We start from the raw sequence: 24411 nt of genomic DNA on the forward strand, positions 1-24411 counted from the left end.
TGAATACTAGACTGGCAAATAAAAAACTACGTGGGGGTTAGAGGTGCTGGAACTTCTTGCAAACCTCCAAAAGGAATCTGGAAGCATAGTCACTGCTACTTTGGCTTATGCTGCCCAGCCCTCTGTCCCTGGGAATTGAGGATGCGTGGTTGGGAGTCATGCCTCGGACACGATTATGTGTCAAGAAGAGGTTAGCCCCTAAGTCTGTGTGGATGACTGCAGCAGTGAGGGAGCCGTGTAGGGCTGAGCTGAGTGTCCTGTGGTCACCAGTCATCGAGGTAGTTGGTAATTACAGTAAACCTACAATAACTTGAGTTTGGATCTAAGGGACTGACTTCTGTTTGCAAGCCGGTTCCATTTCTGAAAGCTGGGGGGAAGGGCCAGCCAGTGGAGTGACTGCCTCACTATTTGAGATTCTCAGTCCAGTGATCGGTCTCATACATGAAAACAAATAAGTGAAAGTGTTTTTTCTTACCCCTCCCCTACCATAACTGGAAAACTGAATTAAAAATTGCTGATTTTTTATTGACAGTAATAACACAGCCCAATAGTTTAACCCAGTTGAATTTGGGGGTCTCATTTATCTGACAATAATGAGATTTTTTTATTGTATTGAATTTGTATTTACCCAGAGTGTTTCTTTTCATACTGCCATGGGCTCCTGCCTCACTCTTTAGGCCATTTCTCTGCTTATTTGCATTTTCGGGAATGGATAGGATAAGAAATAAAAGGAGATGAAATTCAAACCAGTCAGCTTCATCTGGGCATCTGTATTATCGTTCCCCTCCATCATCTAGACTTAATTTTATTTATACTGAGGAGATGCATGTCTAATATTTTTCTTTCTTTGCTTCCATTTCCAGGAGGGCTGTTGGCCTGCTGCTGTGCTGCTGAACAGTATGCAGTCCTTTCGGGAGCAAAGCAGTTACCACGGAAACCAGCAGAGCTACCCACAGGAGGTACACAGCTCATCCCGGATAGAAGAGTTCAGCCCTCGTCAGGCCCAGATGTTCCAGAATTTTGGGGGTGCAGGTGGTGGTAGTAGTGGCAGTGGTGGCAGCAGTGGTGGTGGACGGCGAGGAGCAGCAGCTGCTGCAGCAGCCATGGCTAGTGAAACCTCTGGCCATCAGGGCTACCAGGGTTTTAGGAAGGAGGCTGGAGACTTCTACTACATGGCAGGCAACAAAGACCCCGTGGCAACAGGAACCCCGCAGCCTCCTCAGCGAAGGCCTTCTGGGCCTGTGCAGAGCTATGGACCCCCCCAGGGGAGCAGCTTTGGCAATCAGTATGGGAGTGAGGGTCACGTGGGCCAGTTTCAAGCACAGCACTCTGCCCTTGGTGGTGTGTCTCATTATCAGCAGGATTACACGGGGCCTTTCTCTCCAGGGAGTGCTCAGTACCAACAGCAGGCCTCCAGCCAACAGCAGCAGCAGCAAGTACAGCAGTTGAGACAACAGCTTTACCAGTCCCATCAGCCTCTGCCACAAGCTACTGGCCAGCCAGCATCCGGCTCTTCCCATCTGCAACCAATGCAGCGGCCCTCGACTCTACCATCCTCTGCTACTGGTTACCAGTTAAGAGTAGGTCAGTTTGGCCAACACTACCAGTCTTCTGCCGCCTCCTCTTCCTCCTCCTCCTTCCCTTCACCACAGCGTTTCAGCCAGTCTGGGCAGAGCTATGATGGCAGTTACAGTGTGAATGCTGGATCCCAGTATGAAGGACATAATGTGGGTTCTAATGCACAGGCTTATGGAACACAATCAAATTATAGCTATCAGCCTCAATCCTTGAAAAATTTTGAACAAGCAAAGATTCCACAAGGGACCCAGCAGGGGCAGCAGCAGCAGCAGCAGCAGCAGCAACAACAACAACAACAACAGCAACAACAACAGCAGCAGCAGCAACAGCAGCAGCAGCAACAGCAGCAGCAGCAGCAGCACCCTCCTCAGCATGTGATGCAGTACAGCAACACTGCCACCAAACTGCCCCTGCAAAGCCAGGTGGGGCAGTACAGCCAGCCCGAGGTTCCTGTGAGGTCCCCCATGCAGTTTCACCAGAACTTCAGCCCCATTTCTAACCCTTCCCCAGCTGCCTCTGTGGTTCAGTCTCCAAGCTGTAGCTCTACCCCATCTCCTCTTATGCAGAGTGGGGAGAATCTCCAGTGTGGGCAAGCCAATGTGCCCGTGGGTTCCAGAAACAGAATTTTACAGTTAATGCCTCAACTCAGCCCAACGCCATCAATGATGCCCAGTCCTAATTCTCATGCTGCAGGCTTCAAAGGGTTTGGACTAGAAGGAGTGCCAGAAAAGCGACTGACAGATCCTGGGTTGAGTAGTTTGAGTGCCCTGAGTACTCAAGTGGCCAATCTTCCTAATACTGTCCAGCACATGCTACTTTCTGATGCCCTGACACCTCAGAAGAAGACCTCTAAGAGGCCCTCCTCATCCTCTAAGAAAGCAGACAGCTGCACAAACTCTGAAGGCTCCTCACAGCCTGAAGAACAGCTGAAGTCCCCCATGGCAGAGTCACTGGATGGAGGCTGCTCCAGCAGTTCTGAAGACCAAGGCGAGAGAGTGAGGCAGCTAAGTGGCCAGAGCACCAGCTCTGACACCACCTACAAGGGTGGAGCCTCCGAGAAAGCTGGCTCCTCACCAGCACAAGGCGCTCAGAATGAAGCCCCCAGACTCAGTGCCAGTCCTGCAGCCAGAGAAGAGGCTGCCTCGCCTGGTGCTAAGGATGCATCATTGTCATCTGAGGGCAACCCAAAAGTCAATGAGAAGACAGTTGGGGTGATTGTCTCCCGGGAAGCCATGACAAGTCGAGTAGAAAAGCCCAGTGGACAAGATAAAGGCTCCCAGGAGGATGATCCTACAGCCACTCAAAGGCCACCCAGCACTGGCGGAGCAAAGGAAACCAGTCACACATCACTTCCCCAGCCAGACCCTCCGGGAGGAGGGAGCAAAGGAAACAAGAATGGAGATAACTCCAACCACAATGGAGAGGGCAATGGCCAGAGCGGGCACTCCGCAGTGGGCCCTGGTTTTATAGGCAGAACTGAGCCTAGCAAATCTCCTGGAAGTCTACGCTATAGTTACAAAGATAGTTTTGGGTCAGCCATGCCAAGAAATGTCAGTGGCTTTCCTCAGTACCCTACAGGACAAGATAAGGGGGATTTCAGTGGCCACGGGGAGCGAAAGGGTAGAAATGAGAAGTTCCCCAGCCTCCTGCAGGAAGTGCTTCAGGGTTACCACCACCACCCTGACAGGAGATACTCTAGGAGTGCTCAGGAGCATCAGGGCATGGCGGGGAGCCTAGAAGGAGCCACGAGGCCTAATGTCTTAGTTAGTCAAACCAATGAATTAGCTAGCAGGGGCCTTTTGAACAAAAGCATTGGGTCCCTATTAGAAAACCCCCACTGGGGCCCTTGGGAAAGGAAATCAAGCAACACGGCTCCTGAAATGAAACAGATCAATTTGGCTGACTATCCAATTCCCAGAAAGTTTGAAATAGAGCCTCAGTCATCAGCCCATGAGCCCGGGGGTTCCCTCTCTGAAAGAAGATCAGTGATCTGTGATATTTCTCCACTAAGACAGATTGTCAGGGACCCGGCAGCTCACTCATTGGGACACATGGGCACTGATACCAGACTTGGGAGGAATGAACGTCTCAATCCAAGTTTAAGTCAGTCGGTCATTCTTCCAGGTGGGTTGGTGTCCATGGAAACAAAGCTGAAATCCCAGAGTGGGCAGATAAAAGAAGAAGACTTTGAACAATCCAAATCCCAAGCTAGTTTCAACAACAAGAAATCTGGAGACCACTGCCATACGAGCATCAAGCATGAGTCTTACCGGGGCAATGCCAGCCCTGGAGCAGCAGCCCATGACTCCATCTCAGACTATGGCCCACAAGACAGCAGACCCACACCAATGCGGCGGGTCCCCGGCAGAGTTGGTGGTCGGGAGGGCATGAGGGGTCGGTCCCCTTCTCAGTATCATGATTTTTCAGAAAAATTGAAGATGTCTCCTGGGAGGAGCAGAGGCCCAGGGGGAGACCCTCATCACATGAACCCCCACATGACCTTTTCAGAGAGGGCCAACAGGAGTTCTTTACACGCTCCCTTTTCTCCCAACTCAGAAAGCCTGGCCTCTGCTTATCACACAAACACTCGTGCTCATGCTTATGGAGACCCCAGTGCAGGTTTGAATTCTCAGCTCCATTATAAGAGACAGATGTACCAACAGCAGCAAGAGGAATATAAAGATTGGGGCAGCAGCTCTGCTCAGGGAGTAATCGCTGCGGCACAGCACAGGCAGGAGGGGCCGAGGAAGAGCCCGAGGCAGCAGCAGTTTCTTGACAGAGTCCGGAGCCCTCTAAAAAATGACAAAGACGGTATGATGTATGGCCCACCCATGGGGACGTACCATGACCCCAGTGGTCAGGAAGGTGGGCGCTGCCTCATGTCTAGTGATGGTCTGTCTAACAAAGGCATTGAGTTGAAGCATGGCTCCCAGAAGTTACAGCAAGAATCTTGTTGGGATCTTTCTCGGCAAACTTCTCCAGCCAAAAGCAGTGGTCCTCCAGGAATGTCCAGTCAAAAAAGGTATGGACCACCCCTGGAGACTGATGGACATGGACTAGCTGAGTCTACACAGTCATCCAAACCTAGTAATGTTATGCTAAGGCTTCCAGGTCAAGAGGATCATTCTTCTCAAAACCCCTTAATCATGAGAAGGCGTGTCCGTTCTTTTATCTCTCCCATCCCCAGTAAGAGACAGTCACAAGATGTGAAGAACAGTAACCCTGAAGATAAAGGGCGCCTCCTTCACCCCTCAAAAGAAGGTGCTGATAAAGCATTCAACTCCTATGCCCATCTTTCTCACAGTCAGGATATCAAGTCTCTCCCCAAGAGGGAGTCCTCCAAGGACCTTCCAAGTCCCGACAGTAGGAACTGCCCTGCTGTCACTCTCACAAGTCCTGCTAAGACCAAAATACTGCCCCCACGGAAAGGACGGGGATTGAAACTGGAAGCTATAGTTCAGAAGATCACGTCCCCGAACATCAGGAGGAGTGCATCCTCAAACAGCGCGGAGGCTGGGGGTGACACGGTGACTCTCGATGACATACTGTCTTTGAAGAGTGGCCCTCCTGAAGGTGGAGGTGGTACTGTTCAGGATGCTGAGATGGAGAAGAGAAAAGGTGAGGTTGTATCTGACCTGGTCTGTCCGAAAAACCAGGAGTTGAACGTGGAAAAGCCTCTTGCAAGGTCTTCAGAGGAGTGGCGTGGTAGTGGGGACGACAAAGTGAAGACCGAGACACACCCCGATGCAATCACGGGTGGAAAGGAATCCTCTGGTGCCATGACATCGGCAACCTCACAGAAGCCTGGAAGTAACCAAGGGAGACCAGATGGCTCCCTGGGTGGGGCAGCACCTTTAATCTTTCCTGACTCAAAGAATGTACCTCCAGCGGGCTTATTGGTCTCTGAGGCAAAGGCAAACCCCAAGGCTGAAGAGAAGGAGAACGATACAGTGACGATTTCCCCCAAACAAGAGGGTTTCCCCCCGAAGGGATATTTTCCATCAGGAAAGAAGAAGGGGAGACCCATTGGTAGTGTGAATAAGCAAAAGAAACAACAGCAGCCACCGCCTCCACCCCCTCAGCCCCCTCAGATACCAGAAGGTTCCGCAGATGGAGAGCCCAAGCCAAAAAAGCAGAGGCAAAGAAGAGAGAGAAGGAAGCCTGGGGCACAGCCAAGGAAGCGGAAAACCAAACAAGCAGTTCCCATTGTAGAACCCCAAGAACCTGAGATCAAACTAAAGTACGCCACCCAGCCACTGGATAAAACTGATGCCAAGAACAAGTCTTTTTTCCCTTACATCCATGTAGTAAACAAGTGTGAACTTGGAGCCGTTTGTACAATCATCAATGCAGAAGAAGAAGAACAGACCAAATTGGTGAGGGGTCGGAAGGGTCCGAGGTCTCTGACCCCTCCACCCAGCAGCACTGAAAGCAAGGTGCTCCCAGCTTCGTCCTTTATGCTGCAGGGACCTGTTGTGACAGAGTCTTCTGTTATGGGGCACCTGGTTTGCTGTCTGTGTGGCAAATGGGCCAGTTACCGGAACATGGGAGACCTTTTTGGACCCTTTTATCCCCAAGATTATGCAGCCACTCTCCCGAAGAATCCGCCTCCTAAGAGAGCCATGGAAATGCAGAGCAAAGTGAAGGTACGGCACAAAAGCGCTTCGAATGGCTCCAAGACGGACACTGAGGAGGAGGAAGAGCAGCAGCAGCAGCAGAAGGAGCAGAGGAGCCTGGCCGCCCACCCCAGGTTTAAGCGGCGACACCGCTCTGAAGACTGTGGAGGAGGCCCTCGATCCCTGTCCAGGGGGCTCCCTTGTAAAAAAGCAACCACCGAGGGCAGCAGCGAAAAGACAGTTTTGGACTCAAAGCCCTCCGTGCCCACCACTTCAGAAGGCGGCCCTGAGCTGGAGTTACAAATCCCTGAACTACCTCTTGACAGCAATGAATTTTGGGTCCACGAGGGTTGTATTCTCTGGGCCAATGGAATCTACCTGGTCTGTGGCAGGCTCTATGGCCTGCAGGAAGCGCTGGAAATAGCCAGAGAGATGGTGAGTACGAGAAATCCCTTACCAGCCCTTTTCGTTGCTTCTTTCTGGTTCCATTTCTTCTACCCTTACTTGTTTTAGTCTTCTTTTTGTTCTTACATATCACTTGGTAATTCCTCCAATTAAAGCCTCTAAGCCCAAATGATGGACTGAAAATGAAGTAATTTGGAGAATTTAACTTATTTTTACCTAGTGCTCTGCAGTTTATTAAAACAGACGTCCCTGGGGCTGGCCCTGTGGCTTAGTGGTGAAAGTTCTGGTTGCTCTGTTTCGGCGGCCCTAGTTTGCTGGTTCAGATCCTGTGTGTGGACCTGCTCCACTCATCAGCCAAGCTGTGGAGGCATCCCACATACAAAAAGTAGAGGAAGATGGGCACAGATGTTAGCTCAGGGCGAATCTTCCTCACCAGAAACAAAACAGACCTCCCTGCTCCCAACTCCTCTAACCTGATTGCTCTGCCAGTTTCCTCTGTTCCCACACAATAAGTTTTTACTGCTATTTGTCTTATTTATCGATCCTTTTTTCTCATTTTTCAACATCTGACTGTTTGCTTAGTATGAAGTATACTATGGTTATATTTCCTTTCTTCTAAAACTTTTCATTTCTCTAGAACTATGAATTCACGTTTTTATTTTCTTGAACTACATCTTTCTAATCCAAACTTTCCAGTTGGGGTACTTATTCTTTAGGTCTGTTTCATGACTGTTATCCTGGGGCATCTGTCATCTCATCATTTACTTCTTCCCTCTGTTGGGTACGGTTTCCCGACGCCCCCGTCTTTGCCTTTCCTAGCCTGGGCCCTCATTTAATGGAGTGCATCTTCCTTTAGTAGTTTTCTGAGAAGGGGTGCATGGGAGGTAAATCCGTTAGGATCTTGTACATCTGAACATGCCTTTATCCCGTCCTCATGTTTAATTCAGGGTTGGTTTGGCATGGAATTCTAGATTTGAAATTGTTTTCTCTCGCTGTCTTGGAGTCACTGGCTCTTGACTTGTCCTCTGGCTTCGAGTGTTCTGATTTTTAGTCCTCCATCTGTGTTCTGTCATTCTCCTCTGGAGGTCTGAGGATCTCCTCATTTTCTCTAGCTTTCTGAAACGTCAAAACGATAAGGCCTCAAGCTAGATCTTTTCATTGCTTGTGCTGGCTGCTCTGTGAGATCCTGCCATCTGTGAATTCATGTCTTTCAGTTTGGAAGTTTGTCATGTTTCTCCTTTGATAATTTCCTTCCCTCTGTTTTCTCTTTCTGGAATTCCTGTGAATTAGGTATTGTTCCTCCTGGATTGATCCTCTGGCTTCATCTTTTCTCTCCTGTTCTGTGTTCTATCTCTCTGTCTTCCTGTTCTAATTTCTCCATGCTTTCTTCAACTTTATCATCTAAACTTTTATTTATTTATCTTCATTTCTGATATTTTCAAGAGGTTTTTCTTCTCTGAACATCCGTTTGGGGGGCACTTACCTGTTGAATTGGGTTGAGTTAGGGACCTAACTCCTCTTACAGACTTTGAGCTAAGACTCTAGTTTTGGGCACATCTTGCATCCCTCACTCTAGGACACCTGTGCCTTCCCAGGTTCTGTGCCACCAGGTGGCTGGCTCTCTCATGGCTCCTCCCACCAAAGCACTATATTTTATCATTGCATTATCCCCAGAACTTATAAGTGTCTGGTAAAAAGGAAGTACTCAGACTATAGTCAAAATGTAATTAATGTGAAATTTATATGTATTTTAAATTAGAACATTCTAATTCAGTCAGACAAGGAGCTTGCCTTTCCCTCTAAGACCCCCGCCCCCTACCCACCACGCACACATGGTCTTTATTCCTCCCTCTTTCCCTCTCTTCCATTATCAATGTCACTCCCAAACGCCAAGTTTGAAATAGATCTACTTTTTTTTCTTTTTTTTCCTTTTTTTTTTTTTTTGCTGAGGAGGATTCACCCCGAGCTAAAATTTGTCACCAATCTTCCTCTTTTTTTTTTTACTTGAAGAGCATTTGCCCTAAGCTAACATCTATGCCAATCTTCCTCTATTTTGTATGTGGGTTGCTGCCTCAGTGTGGCCACTGACAAGTGGTGTAGGTCTGTGCCCGGGTCACCGAAGCAGAGCACACTAAACTTAGCCACTAGGCTGCGAGCCAGCCCCAGAGTCACTTCTTCAACACAGTGACATTTTAAAATGCAAAAGTCCTAAAGGGACATAACATTTTAGACCCTGAAGTACGAAATTCTTTAAATAGTCAATTCTGACCAATAATCCATTAATCATCATCTTGCCCCAGTTGATGGCCTTCTTGCCAACTTTCCTCTAAAAGTTAGAGTATTGGGTGGGTTTGTTTTGTTTGTTTGTTACTTTTTGGTGTGTGTCCCTGTCCATCTGCCAGTGTTTTCTTTATTCCAAGGTAGAATATTATTAACATCTCTCAGAGTAATTTTTGTGTGTAAACTTTTGAACATTCTATAGCAGTAATTGGTAGCCAATAATCGGCAGACTAATGCTGTCCAGCAAATCCTTAGATCCTGAGTCTCAGTCCAAGTCTGGTCCATAGAAAGTAGAAGATGATAATGATGCAGCCACCCTGGGTCACAGTTCTCTCCATCCCAGGAAGCTTGGGGAACAACAGGCCTGCCTCTTAAAATTCCTGATAGGACTCTGTGTCTTCAGAAAGTGACAACTTAGGCTACTGCTTGTCGGCTTTGATCTCAAAATGAAATCTGGAATGTTATAATTGGAACAAACACACTGGATTTGGTAAATCGGTCTCTCTCTCTAACCCGTCCTCCACAGCTTTCACTGACTAGATGGTTAAAGTCACACAAAGCTCTTTTGTCGAGAACATCAAAAGTAGTTTTTGTTTTTTAAAATATTAATTACAGTCTCAACTGTATCAAAACTGCTTCAAGTTAATCATATTCCAAGAGACAAAAAGTTGACATGCTTCATTTAAAGATAAAATGTTATAAAAGCAAGTATTTTTGTCCTTACACTTCTTCTATATAGTAGAGGCACTAAACTTAGATTTTTGGGGCCTGTGACTGCTCCGTCAGGACTGCACGTTTCACCATCTCCTTTAATAGCAGGTTTCAGAAGACAAACAGTTGACCAGTCTTTTTTTTTTTAAATTAATATATAATTGACATATAACATTAGTTTCATGACCAATCTTAAATAAATCTCATGCAGCTTTAAGCTCATTCCCTTGTATTGTGCTCACTCACTATACCAGTGCCCTTTAAAAATATTAACTTTCTCTTCCTTTAATCCATTCTATTTATTTTGCATCCCTCTTTTAGAATAGAATCTTTGTGTATTGAATTTAATTTTTCTAGATACCGGCACGTCTGTTTTTTTCTCATAAGCCACCCAGTGAGCCAGAAAGGGAGGAGGATAACATTCCGTTACCCTCAGAATAAAGGTTGACTTAGCTTTAGTGACACGTGCGAAGGCGGAATAGCCCAGTGAGGGGTTGATTTTTAGAAACGGTTTAAAAAGTTATGCTGCTTGGCTTTTTGAGCTGATGTTCTGTATGACTGCAAGATCCTCTTCTGTTTTCTTTGCCGTGCTTTTATTCTCCTTTTCTTAATGTTCTTGAGAACAAATTAAAAGTACACTAACTTGTCTTCTTTTATTTAATTTGATAGATGATGTTTCAATTTGTCGAGGTCACTTTGCGTCTAGTTTTATCTTAGGTTTTAGCAGATGCGTTCCGTTTTGGTCTGTTTAATAGGCACGCTCTCGATCCTATCATGTTGAGATAAGGCCGCATATATTTCATTAGAGATCCATTTTGGCCTCTATTTATCAGGTGTTTTGACAAGCATGATATTATAACAAAATAATATGAAGTCCTCTAGAGACAGTAGCTCTTCTCCCTGTAGCATCACAGTACCCTGAAAGTTGCTGAAAACTAGAACATTCCTGTACAAACAGGGCCTTTGCTTTTCTTCCTTTTGTGAGGGTGGGACTTGTGAATCCATTCATTGCTGTGCTGTCCTCTTTGTGTATCCACAGTGACTTCTGAGTGACATGGATGGTGTGATAGAGGTAATTGCCTCCAGACAGGCATACGTATAACTTGGTGTATAAAAATAGCGTTTGATACATTTAGCACTGTGAAGGCCTTCAGGGCCATGGCAGCAGACAGGGGTCTTGGGACTGTGGTCCCAGCTTCGCCCCACGCGTGGGAGAGCTGGCCTGTGCTTGTTCCCCGTCCCGCCTCCACCACCTGGGCTGATGGCACCCCTTCCACATCCATTCTTAAAAACCTCCGTGGGGACTTGTTAGTCTTTTTTTCCTCCACAATAGATGTTAAAAAACTGGTTTTAGGTTAACTTTTTTTGGATCAGTATATTTAAGATTATATTTAAAGTTTATTTTTAATACAGGTTTAAATAATGGATAATAATTTTACCTTCCCCCATCTAATAGGCTAATATCCTTCCTAATTTCCTTTAAATTATGACAAAAAACATGATTTGACAAGTGTAAAGTATCAATAAATGACAGTATAACTGCATGTTAAAACATCAAAAACAGGTCAGTTAGCGTCTCTGGTTATCTGTAAAATCAAGGCCTTATCCTTTGTGCTCCCTGAGTTCCCACTGACGTGCTCTGTGAGTTAGCCCAGCAAGGATGCTGCCGCCAGCCCAGGGCCTGCTGAGGCCTTCCTTAAACTCCAGGTTTCTGCTCGTAACCCCACACTCACCTCACTGTGATTGTCCCTCCCCCGCATCCCCTCTCCTCCCCGCTCCCTCTCTCACGCTCCACATTCTCTCTCTGTTCCTTCCCCTCTCCTGACTTCTTTACGCTCCCTCCCTCACCAGCACCAGTGCTGGCAGTCACCTGGTCTTTGTTGTCACAGCTCATACCTCTGTCACAGCCCATCTGCATTACACGTTAAGGCACCAAGTCCCATCCATCTCTCCATTCCCAAGACTTTTAGCCTATAGCAGAAAGTTGTGTGATTATTGTATTGCCTATTTTTCTTAACACTTCTCTGTGATCTCTTTTTGAATCACTACATGATGACCTTGAAACTAAGCCTCCAGAGAAAGGGTTAATATTCTTTTAAGGATTTGGTTTTTATAAATTCTGAGGAATCTCATGTGAAATTTGCAGTTTTGAATTTTATTGCTTATATTACCTTATAGAATAAATCCTCACAAATCGAAAGACTCTAATTTTCCTATGATCTTTTTCTTTATTTCTTTTGGGGTGGAGGGATGATAAGAGAAGGATTACACCGGATTTTAAAGTAAAAGTCTTAAGGGATAGACTACTCTTTGAAAATGCTGCAGGACCATAAACAAGAATATTGACAAGTCACTGTAGTTTATGCCAAGTAATTCATCCCTGAGATGTTAAACTACTTATTGCTAATGTATTAAAAGAGCTAACATGATCAAATAGCCTGTAAAAGTAGGTATTTATTGAGGCCAGCCTGGTGGCGCAGCAGTTAAGTTCTCATGTTCTGCTTCAGCAGCCTGGGTTCGCTGGTTTGGATCCCAGGTGCGAACCCATGCATCGCTTGTCAAGCCATGCTGTGGCAGGCGTCCCACATATAAAATAGAGGAAGATGGGCACAGATATTAAATCAGGGCCAGTCTTCCTCAGCAAAAAGAGGAGGATTGGCAGCAGATGTTAGTTCAGGGCTAATCTTCCTCAAAAAAAAGGAGTAGGTATTTATTTCCGTTCAACAAATATCTGAGTCCTTGCTAGAAAACCAATGAAAATCTGAAGTTAGAATGCTAGGAGAGACCTTTGTTCCTTCCCAGGAGTGAGCCACAGCCCACATCCTGCAGTGGGTGTGTGAGCAGAAGCATGGTGGTGGCAAGGCTGCTGGACTTTGTCAGGAAGGTCTGTGTGGTTTGTGCAGAAAGCAACACCTTGCCCCACACAGTTCCTGCACGAGGGCTTCAATTTTCTAGGCAGTACAGCTTCCTTTATCCAATATTATTAGAAAAATGGAGCTTCCTCCCCCGGCCCCAGTCCAAGGCCAATTTTTCAGGACCCTGAAGGCTGGCAACTGCAGACCAATTTCTTCCCATCTTCCCATGTATTAGAAAGAAGTCTGATGAGGGAAAATCCAGTCAGCTTAACAGCTGCCCTCAAAGATCCTCCTCATCTTTCTGCCTTTGCCATTCTGCTCAGCACCTGGGTGGGGGTGGGGGAGGGGGCCTAGGGGAGAGTCCTGGAGTCACACTGCTTCCTGAAGTCCAGCACTTGCCATTTCCAGCTGGTCACTTGCTCAGATCACTTAACTTCTGTATTTCACCTTCCTCATCTATAAAATATGGAAACTAATAGCACCTACTGTAAAGAAGCTTGTTATGAGCATTAAATGAGTTACTCTTTGGAAAGTACATAGGGAAATGTTTGGCAAGTACTGTAGCCTGCCCCAGAGTGGTGCCCTCACATTTTGTTTTAGTGAAGGTGGGTTCCTGTTATTGAGTCACTCGGTACGCTGTAGTTTGTGTCATCCCATCGTAGCACAGTTGGCGGCTCTTCCCAGGAGTGTCCAGACTTAGCCTCTTGGACAGGAAAGGTGCCTTGCATATGGAGCAAACATTTTCTCCTCATTCTTACTCCTGTGGAAAATTCAGGTTTGGGAAGAGCAGGGTGTTTGGTATTTAAGGTGCAATATTAGTTACCATCTATGAAATAGCATTAGCCCACATGGACACTCTCAGGAATTAGATGCTTCAAAGGAGGTGAGGCAAAAGAAAGGGAATAAAGGCTTCCTTGCACGTTAAGTAAAAGCATTAGTATTTTTGTGAGTTGGTAAATTTTTGATAGTGATTACCTAAGGCCAAAGTAAAGAATCTACCCAGTAATAAAGTTGTTTTTCAATAAACATTTTTGACAGGTCAGCACTATAAGGAAAATCCAAAATAATTAAGAAGTCAGTTCTCGGAATGATTCAGAACAACCACACTCCACCCCCTCCACCCGCACCAGATAGTCAATAGGGGTAGTACATGGACCTTAGAGGGCTCTCTTGTAGTCTAAGGATGGAGCCCTTAATTTCTGGGCAGTGCAAAACCATCAGCTGTTCCTAAGCATGTAAAATCACGTGATCAGGTTTATGTTTTATAAAAGAGACTCAGGAAAGATGTAGGGAGAGATGAGAAGCAAGCCGACCAGCTGAGAGGCTGTGGCATTAATTTGTACAAGAGATGATAAGGGCTGAGTAAGTGGTAGTCAAGGGGATCAGAGGGAGTGGACAGATACTAGAAACATTCTGGAATTTCAAGTTGATAGAACTGAGAAACCGCTTCAGTGTGGCAGGTGAAGGAAAGTGAGAAATGAAGCCGAAGTTTCCAGCTCAGCGAGCAGGTTGGTGGGTCGGGTAGGAGGTGGGTAAGATACCATGACAGAGACGAGAGGATTGAGGAAGAGAAGGGAGATGTTTCGTTTTGTGGCTAACATGCATCAGAAGAAAATCCTAGTGAAAGCAGCTCAGCCTAATGTACATGTACAGATCAGTCAACACTCTAGGTCTCTAGGACAGTATTTTTTAATAAGGACTGGGTGATTTTCGTTTAGCTTACTGAATAAATGTAAAACTGGTAACTTTTCAATCCAAGTTGCAAGAAAGTGGGGGTAAAATAGGAAATCATGAGATCTGTGTCATGTTTAAAAAAAGTCCGACATAAAGAACCCTGAAAAGGTATCAAAGAAATTAAGCTGTCATCATAATTATTGCCTAAAATACGGTTGAGGGGGAGGGCAAAAGGGGTAATTTGCTGTTTTGGGTTTTCTAATAAATTTTTCCAGATACTGATATTATTGACAATTAAATGCAGCGGAATACGAAATTGCATTTAATTACAATGAGAAATAGCTGATAGGAAATGTTACTTTTATGGGCCTGAGGAAAACTCTGTTGTGTACAGTAGCACCCCATTTTCTCAGAGTTCCAGAATGTAGCTTAGGGCCTTTGTGTGCTGAATTGAGACTAGACAAAGTGCATGCACTTAACTGTGTAGTCAAATGGGCTCTGAGTTTGGGATTCTCCCTGTGGATGGACACTTACTTTCTGAGGGCCTGAGACAGTTCCACTCACAGGAAGCGACAAGAAGCCTGGGAAAGGGCAAAAGAAGAGAAGGCCTGACAGCCTAGCCTGGCTGCGGGTCTGGAGGAGGCGCCTGGGCACTGTCCATGGCATTGAGGACATATAAACACCATTTATAAAGTTATTACCTATTTACATAAAGGTCAATAGTAACAGTGTTATTCATAGTGTAAAACTAGTAGAACTCTCAGTGACAGAAAGTCAGTCACAATCCTGATAACCCAACAGATTTGCCTCTTTCCTAGTTTTGTCCGTGTGCTTATTTCACTAGGTGTCATCATGGTGTAATAGTGACTGCTAACACACACGGAGTGCTGTCTGGGTACCTTAGTGAATCACCACGTTTACGCCTCACCGCGGCCCTCTGAGCTGGGCCTCGTGCTCCTGGAGGAGGTTGAGGCCTGGATTCAAGCCCAGAGTCTCCACCATCACACTACGGGTTCAAGTCTCTGTGTTGCTTTTTTCACTCAATTTTATAGTTTTAATTTTGCTATTAATCTATGGGTTTTTGTTTCAACATGGGGGTGTGTAATTCATCTGAGTATTCCTGCACTGTTGGACATTGAGGTTTCCAGTTAATTTGCTATTTTTTTATGCAGCAATAAACATTTTTATTCATGGGGTTTTATTTGGGGGAAATTTTCCAGATGTTGCCTTAATGCTAAGTCAAAAAGTGTGACCATTTTGTGATTTTATGTAGGCGTTATCTTGTGGTTTAACCAGAAAGGATCGTACCAAGCTGTGATCATCCACAGTAGCATGTGAGCCCATGTTTCACTGCAACCTCACTGATACTGGATATTCTTTCTAAATCTTCAATTTCTTCTTTTTAATTTCATTTCTTATATTGGCGATATTGCTGTTGTTCCTTTTTAGTTTTAATGTTTTATGTCCATTGATCATTACTTTGGAGTTTTCATGTTTCTCCTCAATTTGTTGTCATTTTTCTGTGCGTATTTTTCCTAGTCTGAGTAACTTCAGTTACCAGGAAAATTCAGATGTATGGAAGTCCTTTCTTCGGGAGCACCACGTAAATGAGGCATTAGGAGAGCTCTTAGAGAAAGTGTTCTCGTCTATAAATAGGACGATGGACGATGGCGGAGGGCTGTTAGGGGTCAAATGAGCTCCGCGGGAGATCAGGGAGCTTCCGTGCTGGGCACTGAACTGTTCCTAGAGGCTTTCGAGTTGGGGTGGTTTAAATAGAGGAAGTAAGTGCTGCGGGCTGCTGTCAGTCCTAGAAGGTGTCCTCACGTGTCGTTTTAGTAAGGATGTTTTCCTGTCCTTTAGCTTATTGGGTAGAAATCAAACTGAAGAGAAAATTCAGCCCTATAGAACCCTGTCCCAGTAAGCCAGGTACAGTGGAGTGTTACATGTTTCTCTAGGCAGCTAGTGGAAGGATTTCTAGTAAAAGGTACTGTATGTTCGTTTAACAGCTCTCAGGCATATTCATTTTGACTGGCTCCGTGGAGATGCCAGATGGTTCCAGACTTTGAAAACAGTGTCTGTGAAGTTTAAATCTTGGTTCATATGTGTGTCAGATGTAGGTCCTTGGTTTGCTTGAAAGTTACTTTGTTTTTTGGTTCAAAAGCTCTTAAAGCTGGTTTGATGGGATAATAGTTCATTAAGATAAGCAATAGGATAATTGCCAGATGGTTCTCTTTGCTTGGTTCTAGGTAGAGTTCTCTATGGAAAGAATCAAAATATATTAATGCTTTGAAAGGGCAGCCTCTCAAAGTGAAATATATTTGTTTGCTGACACAAGACTTTGCACCTCCCAGCAGACCTGGATATTTTAATCTACTATTGTTCACGACAAAGCTCACCTGTCACCTCATTCCCCAGCACTCCAGTTATACCTGTTGCACCATGCAGCACCGTGTGTTGTGACTGTCTTCCTCACCAGATTAATTCTCTAGATGCTAGGTTAGCCCCGGAGCCCACCGTAGTGCCTGACACAGGGCTGACCGGTACAGGGTGAACCTGTGACAAGCAGGCTCTCTTCAGAAAAAGACGTGTTGTGAGCAACGTCATGTCCGGTGGTACAAGGTGGGCCTTTGGATGCCATTTAAAGTACTTTTTTTAAAAAGCATGGAGTAATTGGATATCATTTGTGAAAATGCTGGTTAGAATTTTAATCTTTGTGTAAAAAATTGAAGAGAGACGTTAAAATGTGTTTAGGTTATGAGACTGAGTGACAGTTTGTTCTATATGTTATTTTACAGTTTCAGGAAAAAATTAATGGATGAGAGATGGACTATCAGCATTACTCTTTATTGCTTATCCTGGCAGTTCGTTGTGAGGTGCAGTATGCTAGGGTACCATTGCCGCAGGTGCTGCTTCTGTTACAGAGGGCGTCTGTGCAAGGTTTTGTTGTTTGTGTTTCACTGTGTGCCTCTTGAGACAAAAATGTGAGATCCAGAGGTCGTCACCTCAGGGTCCTAAAACTAGTGATTATTGTCCTAGACTGACCATCTAGAGGACAGCCTCCACTTTGACTCAAGAAAAGGGAGAGGAACAGTTCCTGTGTGAGAACGTGACCTAATGACACTCGGAACTCAAGTTCCAGATCTGAGTGTCCTGCTGCCCACTGCCCTCACTCAAAACCAGAATATGCAGACACCACTGTGTCCCCACCTGCTTCCATGCCCTCCTCTGCCCCAACCAGAAACCTTGGAGCCGTGTTAGACTCCTCTCTCCTTCCCCCGTTTCTCCCACCCAGGCAGTCACTGTTTTTATTTCCTAAACAACTCAAATCTGTCTCCTATCTTCGTTTCACCCCCTGGTCCAAACTATCATCTTTTTTCATCACAGTAGCATCTTAATTGGTCTCCCTACTCTTTAATTTGACCCCCTTCAGTCTGTCCTCTACTGTGAAGTGACCTTTCTAAAACCTAGGTATGGCCATGCCAATGCCACTTTACAGCCCTGGTTCACAAGCACCATATACTCATTCATTCAGCCAGTCTCTAGTTGGCATCTGTTATGTGCCAGGATGAAATCAGTGCACATAATTCAAGTAAGACAGTGTGATAGAAAGTGACCAGGGAGCTGATTTAGATTGGTGGTCCAGGTCAAGTTCCCTGAGGAGCTGAGGGGGGAGTGGTATAATGAGCCAGCCTGTGAGATCAGAGAGCATTTTAGACAGAGGGTACAGGGGCTGTTGGGGGCAACCGAGCTTGGTGGACTTGAGGAACAGAAAGGAAGCCAGCGTGGTGAGACGGTAGTGGATGAGAGGAGAGGGTAATGAGGTTGGAGAGGTCAGCAGGAGTTAATTCCTGTGGCCTGTGTGAGCAGGAGTGGGAAGAGAGCAGCTGGGTAATAGTGGTGCCATTTCTTGAAACAGGAAAGCTGGAGGAAGAACAGCCTTGGTGGGGAAATCAGGAGGTGTGTTATGTTCACATTAAGTCTAAGTTGCCTCTTAGACATCTAAGTGGATTATGACCATTTCAGAATGAAGGAATTTCTGCTGGATAGTTTCTTGCAGCTCAGAGCAGCTCCAGTTAGCTTAGGTCAGCACTGTGTAAGTGCTGTGAGAGCGTGGGGTCTGTGTAAGCACCGAGAAGCTGCACCTAACCTGGGTAAGGGGCAGAGTGAGTCAGGATGGTTCGGACGCCTTCCCTGCCCAGAGTCATGGTGCACTCGGACCTGCCAGTAGATTAGAGTGACTTGAGGGATTTGAAGAGTGAGTGACGGTGGAGTAATAGGCACTCGTCAAAATTCACACTTCCTGCTTTCCAAGCCCTTCCTTGTGCCCTCTGAAACTGCCGATCTGCCGGGAACACACTCTTAATTCTCTAATTCACTGGCTCTCTCAGTGTCACTACCTCCCGCCCCTCATCCTTTACAGGTGGACACAGGCGTTAGTATTTAACACACCCACTGTGGGCCAGGTGCTCTCCAAGAGAAGACGTGATCCTCTACTGTGACACAGCAGGCCAGGGTTATATACTAAGTATCCACAGGAGAGACTGAGGACCACCTGTAGAAGGCAGCTGTATGGTTGTGGGCAGGTATCTTTCTAAACTGCAGTTGCTTCAGCTTCACCTCATGGCAGGGCGAGGCTTTGCAGTGCCGCAGACACCCTTCCTCACTAAAGGGAACCACCTCCAGGGATGCCAGCTCTCCAGCAAGGGAATTCCATTCTCGAGACCCGTCCCATCCCACTCTCCTGTGGGAAAAAGAGAGTTCCTTTTAAGGTGAATATGCCAACTAGATCTTGTTGCTCAGCACTGTAAGACTCTACCTTCAAAACCTTCCACATTAACTCTAGGCACCCCAGAAAATGACACACACACACACAGGTCCTCATTTGTTGCTTCTTTATAATCTCACTTGTGAAAGAAAACCCATGTGATGGAGCTACATTTCATCACATACCCACTGTGCACTGACCAGGCTGCCCAGAGAACACGGACCAGAAGGAGAGCAAAAGAGAGTCTTGGATTTACCCAACAGATGGTCTTTGAAGACACTAGAAGAGATTGTTGGCAAGGAATAATGATTCCAGAATCTTAGAGATGTCATGTTATCCTTTATCCAAATATACATAGGGATTGGCTTCTTGGAAAATCGTAATGGTGGACAAGTCACTTCGCCTCTTACAGCCCAAATTTCTTATCCTATAAAATGGAGATAATAACTGGACTACCCTACCAGGTTGTTTTAAGGGATAAAATGAGATATGTTGTAACAGTTGGTTGACATTTAAAAATTGGAGGGGGGGGTAAGTGTTGAATTTAGTCAAGATTTCTAATCTTGGTCATATTCCTTCCAATTTTACATTTTCTTCATCTGTTGAAGTGAGGATTGGCCTCTTGCTGAGTAACTTCCTACTCTGAGATTAAGCTTCCAAAACAGAAATGAAGAAGAAAATGTCCATATCATTAAAGATAGATTGAGCCAGTAGTTGTTAAACTTCCTTGGCGATGAGAAACACCTGGAATGCTGCACGCTCAGTCTTCCCAGGTGGTGGCCACCGTCTACGTTAACCCACACTTCAGGTGATGCTGGTGCAGGTGACAGACTAAAAGCAACTCTGAAACCTCAGTGTTTAGCTAGTCAACTAAAGCTAGATCGTAAGCTCGTCAACTGACTTTGGGACCAAAGTTTACATTCTAGGTTTAGACCACGTTTGTCCTTCCAGTGCAAGGTTTCCGGGAAGAAAAGGCATAGGAATTAAAAAGCACTGTTGTCGGAGTGGGGTGACCTGAAATGCCCTATGAGGGGTCCCACACGTTATCGCCTCATTAGTAGCCCCATAAAGCCCCCTGAGAGGGTTGGTGGGATCTGGCAGGCTAGCTTTAGAGTGTGGGGACCAGTGACCCTATGGATAGTTGTATTGGCAGTGGCTTAAATATGCCAAGACATCCTAGTTTTTGCAAGTTCCTATCTGCTGAAACTCTGCACCCGGATAAAAGTACCGCCACTGCCTGTCCCTTTTCAGACTGCCCTCGCCCTTGAAGAACCGGCCACTTCCAGGAACAGAGTGGCTTTGCCTGACGAGACTTTGACTTGTCTGGACTCAGTTGGTCAGCTGAGAAGCTGAGCAGATGAGAGGATTGGTGAGGTGGAAGTAGATCTGGTCAAGGAAGGGTAGAGCAAACGCAAGCAGGAAGAGAGGTGGTAAACAGAAGGGAAAGGACCGCTGGAGCCCAGAGTTTGCAGCATCAGAGCTTTAGCTACGGTACAAGCTGCGCAGATTTGAAATCTCGTTACAGGAGGCCTATTGTGGTAGCAAGTTTGTCATTTCTCCTACTGAAACCGTAAACTGTAGTTAAATATGGGCACCTTGTGGATGAGCGGCTCCCTGTAGTTGGCTTTCTGGCAGCATAGAGCCAACTCCTGGGTGGGATGAGCCGTGGAGAGAAGCAGGATTATACCAAGAGTCACTTTCCTGGCAGATAATTTCTTTTAAAAGATGCCTGTTAGATTCAGAAAGCACAGAAGACAATCCTTTCTCCTTATAAGCCAATTCAGTGTTTGAGCAAAGGGTAAAATAAAAATAAGCTAGTACGTGGTCTCGTGCTACTTAAATTGCAGTGTTTTAAACTCTGGCTGTAAGCGTTTCTCTCTGTGCGTGGGGAAAAGGCTGTTCTCTTTCTTCTCACAGGGCTGCCACGGGGCTCCTCCCCCTGCCCGGCTCAGCAGGGCCCTTTGCTCAGCTTCTCAGCTGCTCTTCAGAGCCAACTGCTAATTACCGCCTTAACCCTCCTGGACTCTGGAGCCCCACCTTTCTCACTTCTTAAAGGGCACAAATCCCTTTTCTTCTTGATGGGTAAAAACTCCCCTAGACAAAATATATAACGTTTGTAACAAAGTTGCAGCCTTCTCAGCTGTAAAAGAAACCCTCTGATTAGAATTATTTTAATGTAATATATGTGCCTGTGGGTAAGATAAAAGGCAAGCTGTTTCAGGAAAAAACCCAGGTCTGGTTAGCCCAAAGAAACATCATTACTGAAAGGTGTGTTGACTTTCTGATAGGTGGAGGTACGAAGACTGTGTGTTAGCAATTTACGTTTTATGCAAGAGAAAAACGATTAAACCAGCCTCCTAGTTTTAATATTCTAGAAGGAGAGGTGAAGACTGATTTTAACTTAAATTGTGGCAAATGGATGCATTTTATTTTGGAAATTGCCTTATTTTGCTTTGTTATGCCTTCATAAACTTATTCAAACTTGAAGACTGTAAACCCAGGAGAGTGAGAGTTCGGAAACTGTGGGACTTTAAAATCCACTGTGACTGGCCAGTGCCTGTGCCTGCCACATCCGCAGTTGAAGTTCATTCCACGTGTGATAATTATAAACTGGTTCGGCTTTGGGGGCACCTTGATGTAAGTAATTACTAGTACCTGAACTAGTTCTGGTACATGTTTAGAGGACATTACTATCAAGTGTCCATATTAAAACAGGTGACTGAAGGTGGGCATAAAGAGGGGTTAAACGCTGTGCCTGACCTGTGAAAAATGCTCTAATACAAAGATACATGTTCAAAACAAATGCACGTCAGTGGCGGCGTAGCTGGGTTTAACTTGAGTCACTAGCGGTGGATTGTTTTCACAGCCCGCTCCTCCTGGGCGTCTGTGCTGTTGCCTGTCTCCAGCTGCCCGTGGCCTGGCAGATAAGTCCAGGGCCTCTGGCTGCTCAGGGGCCGTCCATTCCTTGTGGGATCTCTGCTGGGACTCCCCCCTCTCCCTTTTTATAGAGTGTCTTAGGAATATCATACATGTCATTTAAAAATTATTCTTTTCCTTTGTTGTCAAGCACATTCAGGGGGTGTTTTTGCCCTAATCAGTTTTCTTAAATGATTCTCCACTCTCTTCCTTTTTTCCCAGCTGGGTATTGTCCCCATTTACTGTTGAGAAAGTTGAGGCTTAAATAAAGGAACTCTCGCAAGCTGATATAGCGGGTGAGAGGCAGGGCCAGCTGTCGGTCTCGTTTCTCGCGGGGAGCGCCTCTGCCGCAGGTGCCCCTCCACCACAGCGTCGCTGGACAGCTGGGCTCAAGCAGAGGCCTCCGAGAACCTCCTTTCCACCTGGCTTTCTCTCGTTTCATGTCTTTGCCTCTTTTTGGATGCCTGTATTTGAGGCAGGAACCAAGAAAATGATACCCCACTGAATATAAGGAAGACAAATATGGGAGATATCAGCTGAGTAACTGGAAGGTGTCCATAACTGGATTTTTTTCATGTTAACTTTAGGATAAACAAGACAATGATAAGGAAAAAACTTGCTAACAAAGATTTACTTTTAAAAGCAAATTTTAAGTTCTATCTTGGGGTCACTTTGATAAAGCCTAGTCTCTACCTAGTATCTTACAAGAATATTCCTAATAATAAAATCATTACTCTGAGGCAATAAAGAATAATCAGTTTAATTTGAAGTAGCTTAGACTGTGTTCCTGAAAGGGTTTCTAGCTTTACCTTCAGTTAGCCAGAAAATGCCGCTTGAAATTAAATCCATTCCTGATCATTCCACTTGAGATTTTGAATGTCCAAAACATTCTATTCTGTTAAGTGAAATGTTCCTAAGAGTAAGTAGCTGTCAGAGCGGGGGCCACGTGTGTCCTCGCCTCGTCAGCATCCTGCTGCACTGGTACCTGCTTCCACTGTGCCTGCCGAGTGAGCGCATCGCTTACACCGCCACACACCAGCCTCACTGCGACTCATCTCACTGACCCCATGGCTGTAGCTCGTCACCAGGTCCTGTCACTTTTTTCTCTGAAGTGCCTCTAAATGCAGCCTCTCGTATACATTTCCTCTCCCATACCCAGACTCTCCCATGACACCACTAAGCCGGCAACAGCCTTGTTGGCCCCTCATTCCCCACCCCTTCGGAATCATGCCATGTCACCCTCCACACCCTGAGTGCTTGTTCCCAAAAGGCAGTTTGTTCCCTCTGCCCTGGACATCTTCCCTTGCCCCTTGGCCCAGCAAGGACTCTGCTCAGGCAACTCTCTCTCAAGAATGCTTTCCTGATCTCCTTAACCAGGTCGGAGCCACTACCTCTAGTGTCACTAGGACGCTGCCTTTACTACCCTCAGAGGCCAGACCTATAGCTGGGAGACACTGCCAGAGCAGCTGCACTTACATTTTGAGCTCTACAGTACTGTTTATATTACAGTTTTTATTTCTTACCCCCAGAAAGTAAGCTCCCTGAGGGCAGACGCTAGGTGGACTTTGCATCCTCAGTGCAGCCCCATCACCTTCTGCATAGGCATGCAATAAAAATTTGTTACGTGAGTAAAAAGGAAAGATTATTTCATTGCTGAAGTTGATACCGTTTAAGGAAGCTTAAATATCAAAGCAGAGACCACTGAGAATCAAAGGCACCTTGATCTACAGTCTGTTACAACCTCTAGAGAAATCAGCATGTTAGAGGATGGATAAGGAGTAGGGAAAGCGGAGCTGGTGAAGACCAAACTGATTGAGTTCTTATTAAGGTTCTTCCAATCCATGTTTCTAGTTCTTAGACTTCGCAGTTGTATGCACTAGGGTCAGAATTGACATATTAATAAGGCAAATTAAAAATCTCAAGAGCAGCTCATTAGGAAGTAAAAATCCTTTCTTCATATTCAATAGAACAACTCGCACTTTGTGATTCTATAAAGAAGCACCAGCCTGGCTTTTCACCTCTATTAGCCAGTGGTTGTCTTCCCATCTGATGGAGCTACACTTGTGCCTTACTTCCAACGCACCTAATGTGTAAATCTGGGTTTGTGAAACAGCAACAACAAAAAGGTATGAGAGAATCTTCTAGAGAGAAGACATCCTTCCACAGCTGCGTCTTAGACCTATTAAGTTTTTACTGCTGAATGATAAAATGAACAAATGCATTGTATGAAGGCATATGTGCTCTAAATAGACTCTTCATGTGCCCGAAGTCGTGGCTAAATCCTGGCCTCTTCTGTTTGACAGATGAAGCGCAGAAAGACAAGGAAGGATATTGTTAATGAAGAAAGAAGTGCTTTAATCCCAAGTCTTCTAGCCTGATTCAGAGCATCGTAACTTCAGTGTAAAGCCTTCTCCTGATACAAAGACAATAGGAAGGGAATTCAGGGACAGGCTTTCCTCGGAGATCGAAACGGAGGCCGGGGATGCAACTGGGAGACACTGCCAGGACAGCTGCACTTAGGTTTTGACCTTGGTCAGGCTGTTGTGCACCTTACTCCACTTCCAGCCCAGCCACCCCTGAACCCCACTCACTTAGCCACAAAAACAATTAT

The 24411-nt window shown here is 45.7% G+C and overlaps 1 protein-coding gene across 5 annotated transcripts in view; it reads left to right on the forward strand.

The window, feature by feature from the left end:
* The window catches only part of TCF20 (transcription factor 20), a 186102-nt gene that overhangs the window by 130536 nt on the left and 31155 nt on the right, over positions 1–24411 (forward strand). For all 5 annotated transcript variants that reach the window (XM_070506780.1, XM_070506779.1, XM_014868417.3 and 2 more), the window contains one exon: positions 864–6629. In XM_070506780.1, coding sequence (XP_070362881.1) covers positions 900–6629 — 5730 coding nt within the window. In that variant the 5' untranslated portion in view covers positions 864–899. The remainder of the gene's footprint in view (positions 1–863; positions 6630–24411) is intronic.

This window comes from Equus asinus, chromosome 4, assembly GCF_041296235.1.
Source record: "Equus asinus isolate D_3611 breed Donkey chromosome 4, EquAss-T2T_v2, whole genome shotgun sequence".
Classification (NCBI taxonomy): Eukaryota; Metazoa; Chordata; class Mammalia; order Perissodactyla; family Equidae; genus Equus; species Equus asinus.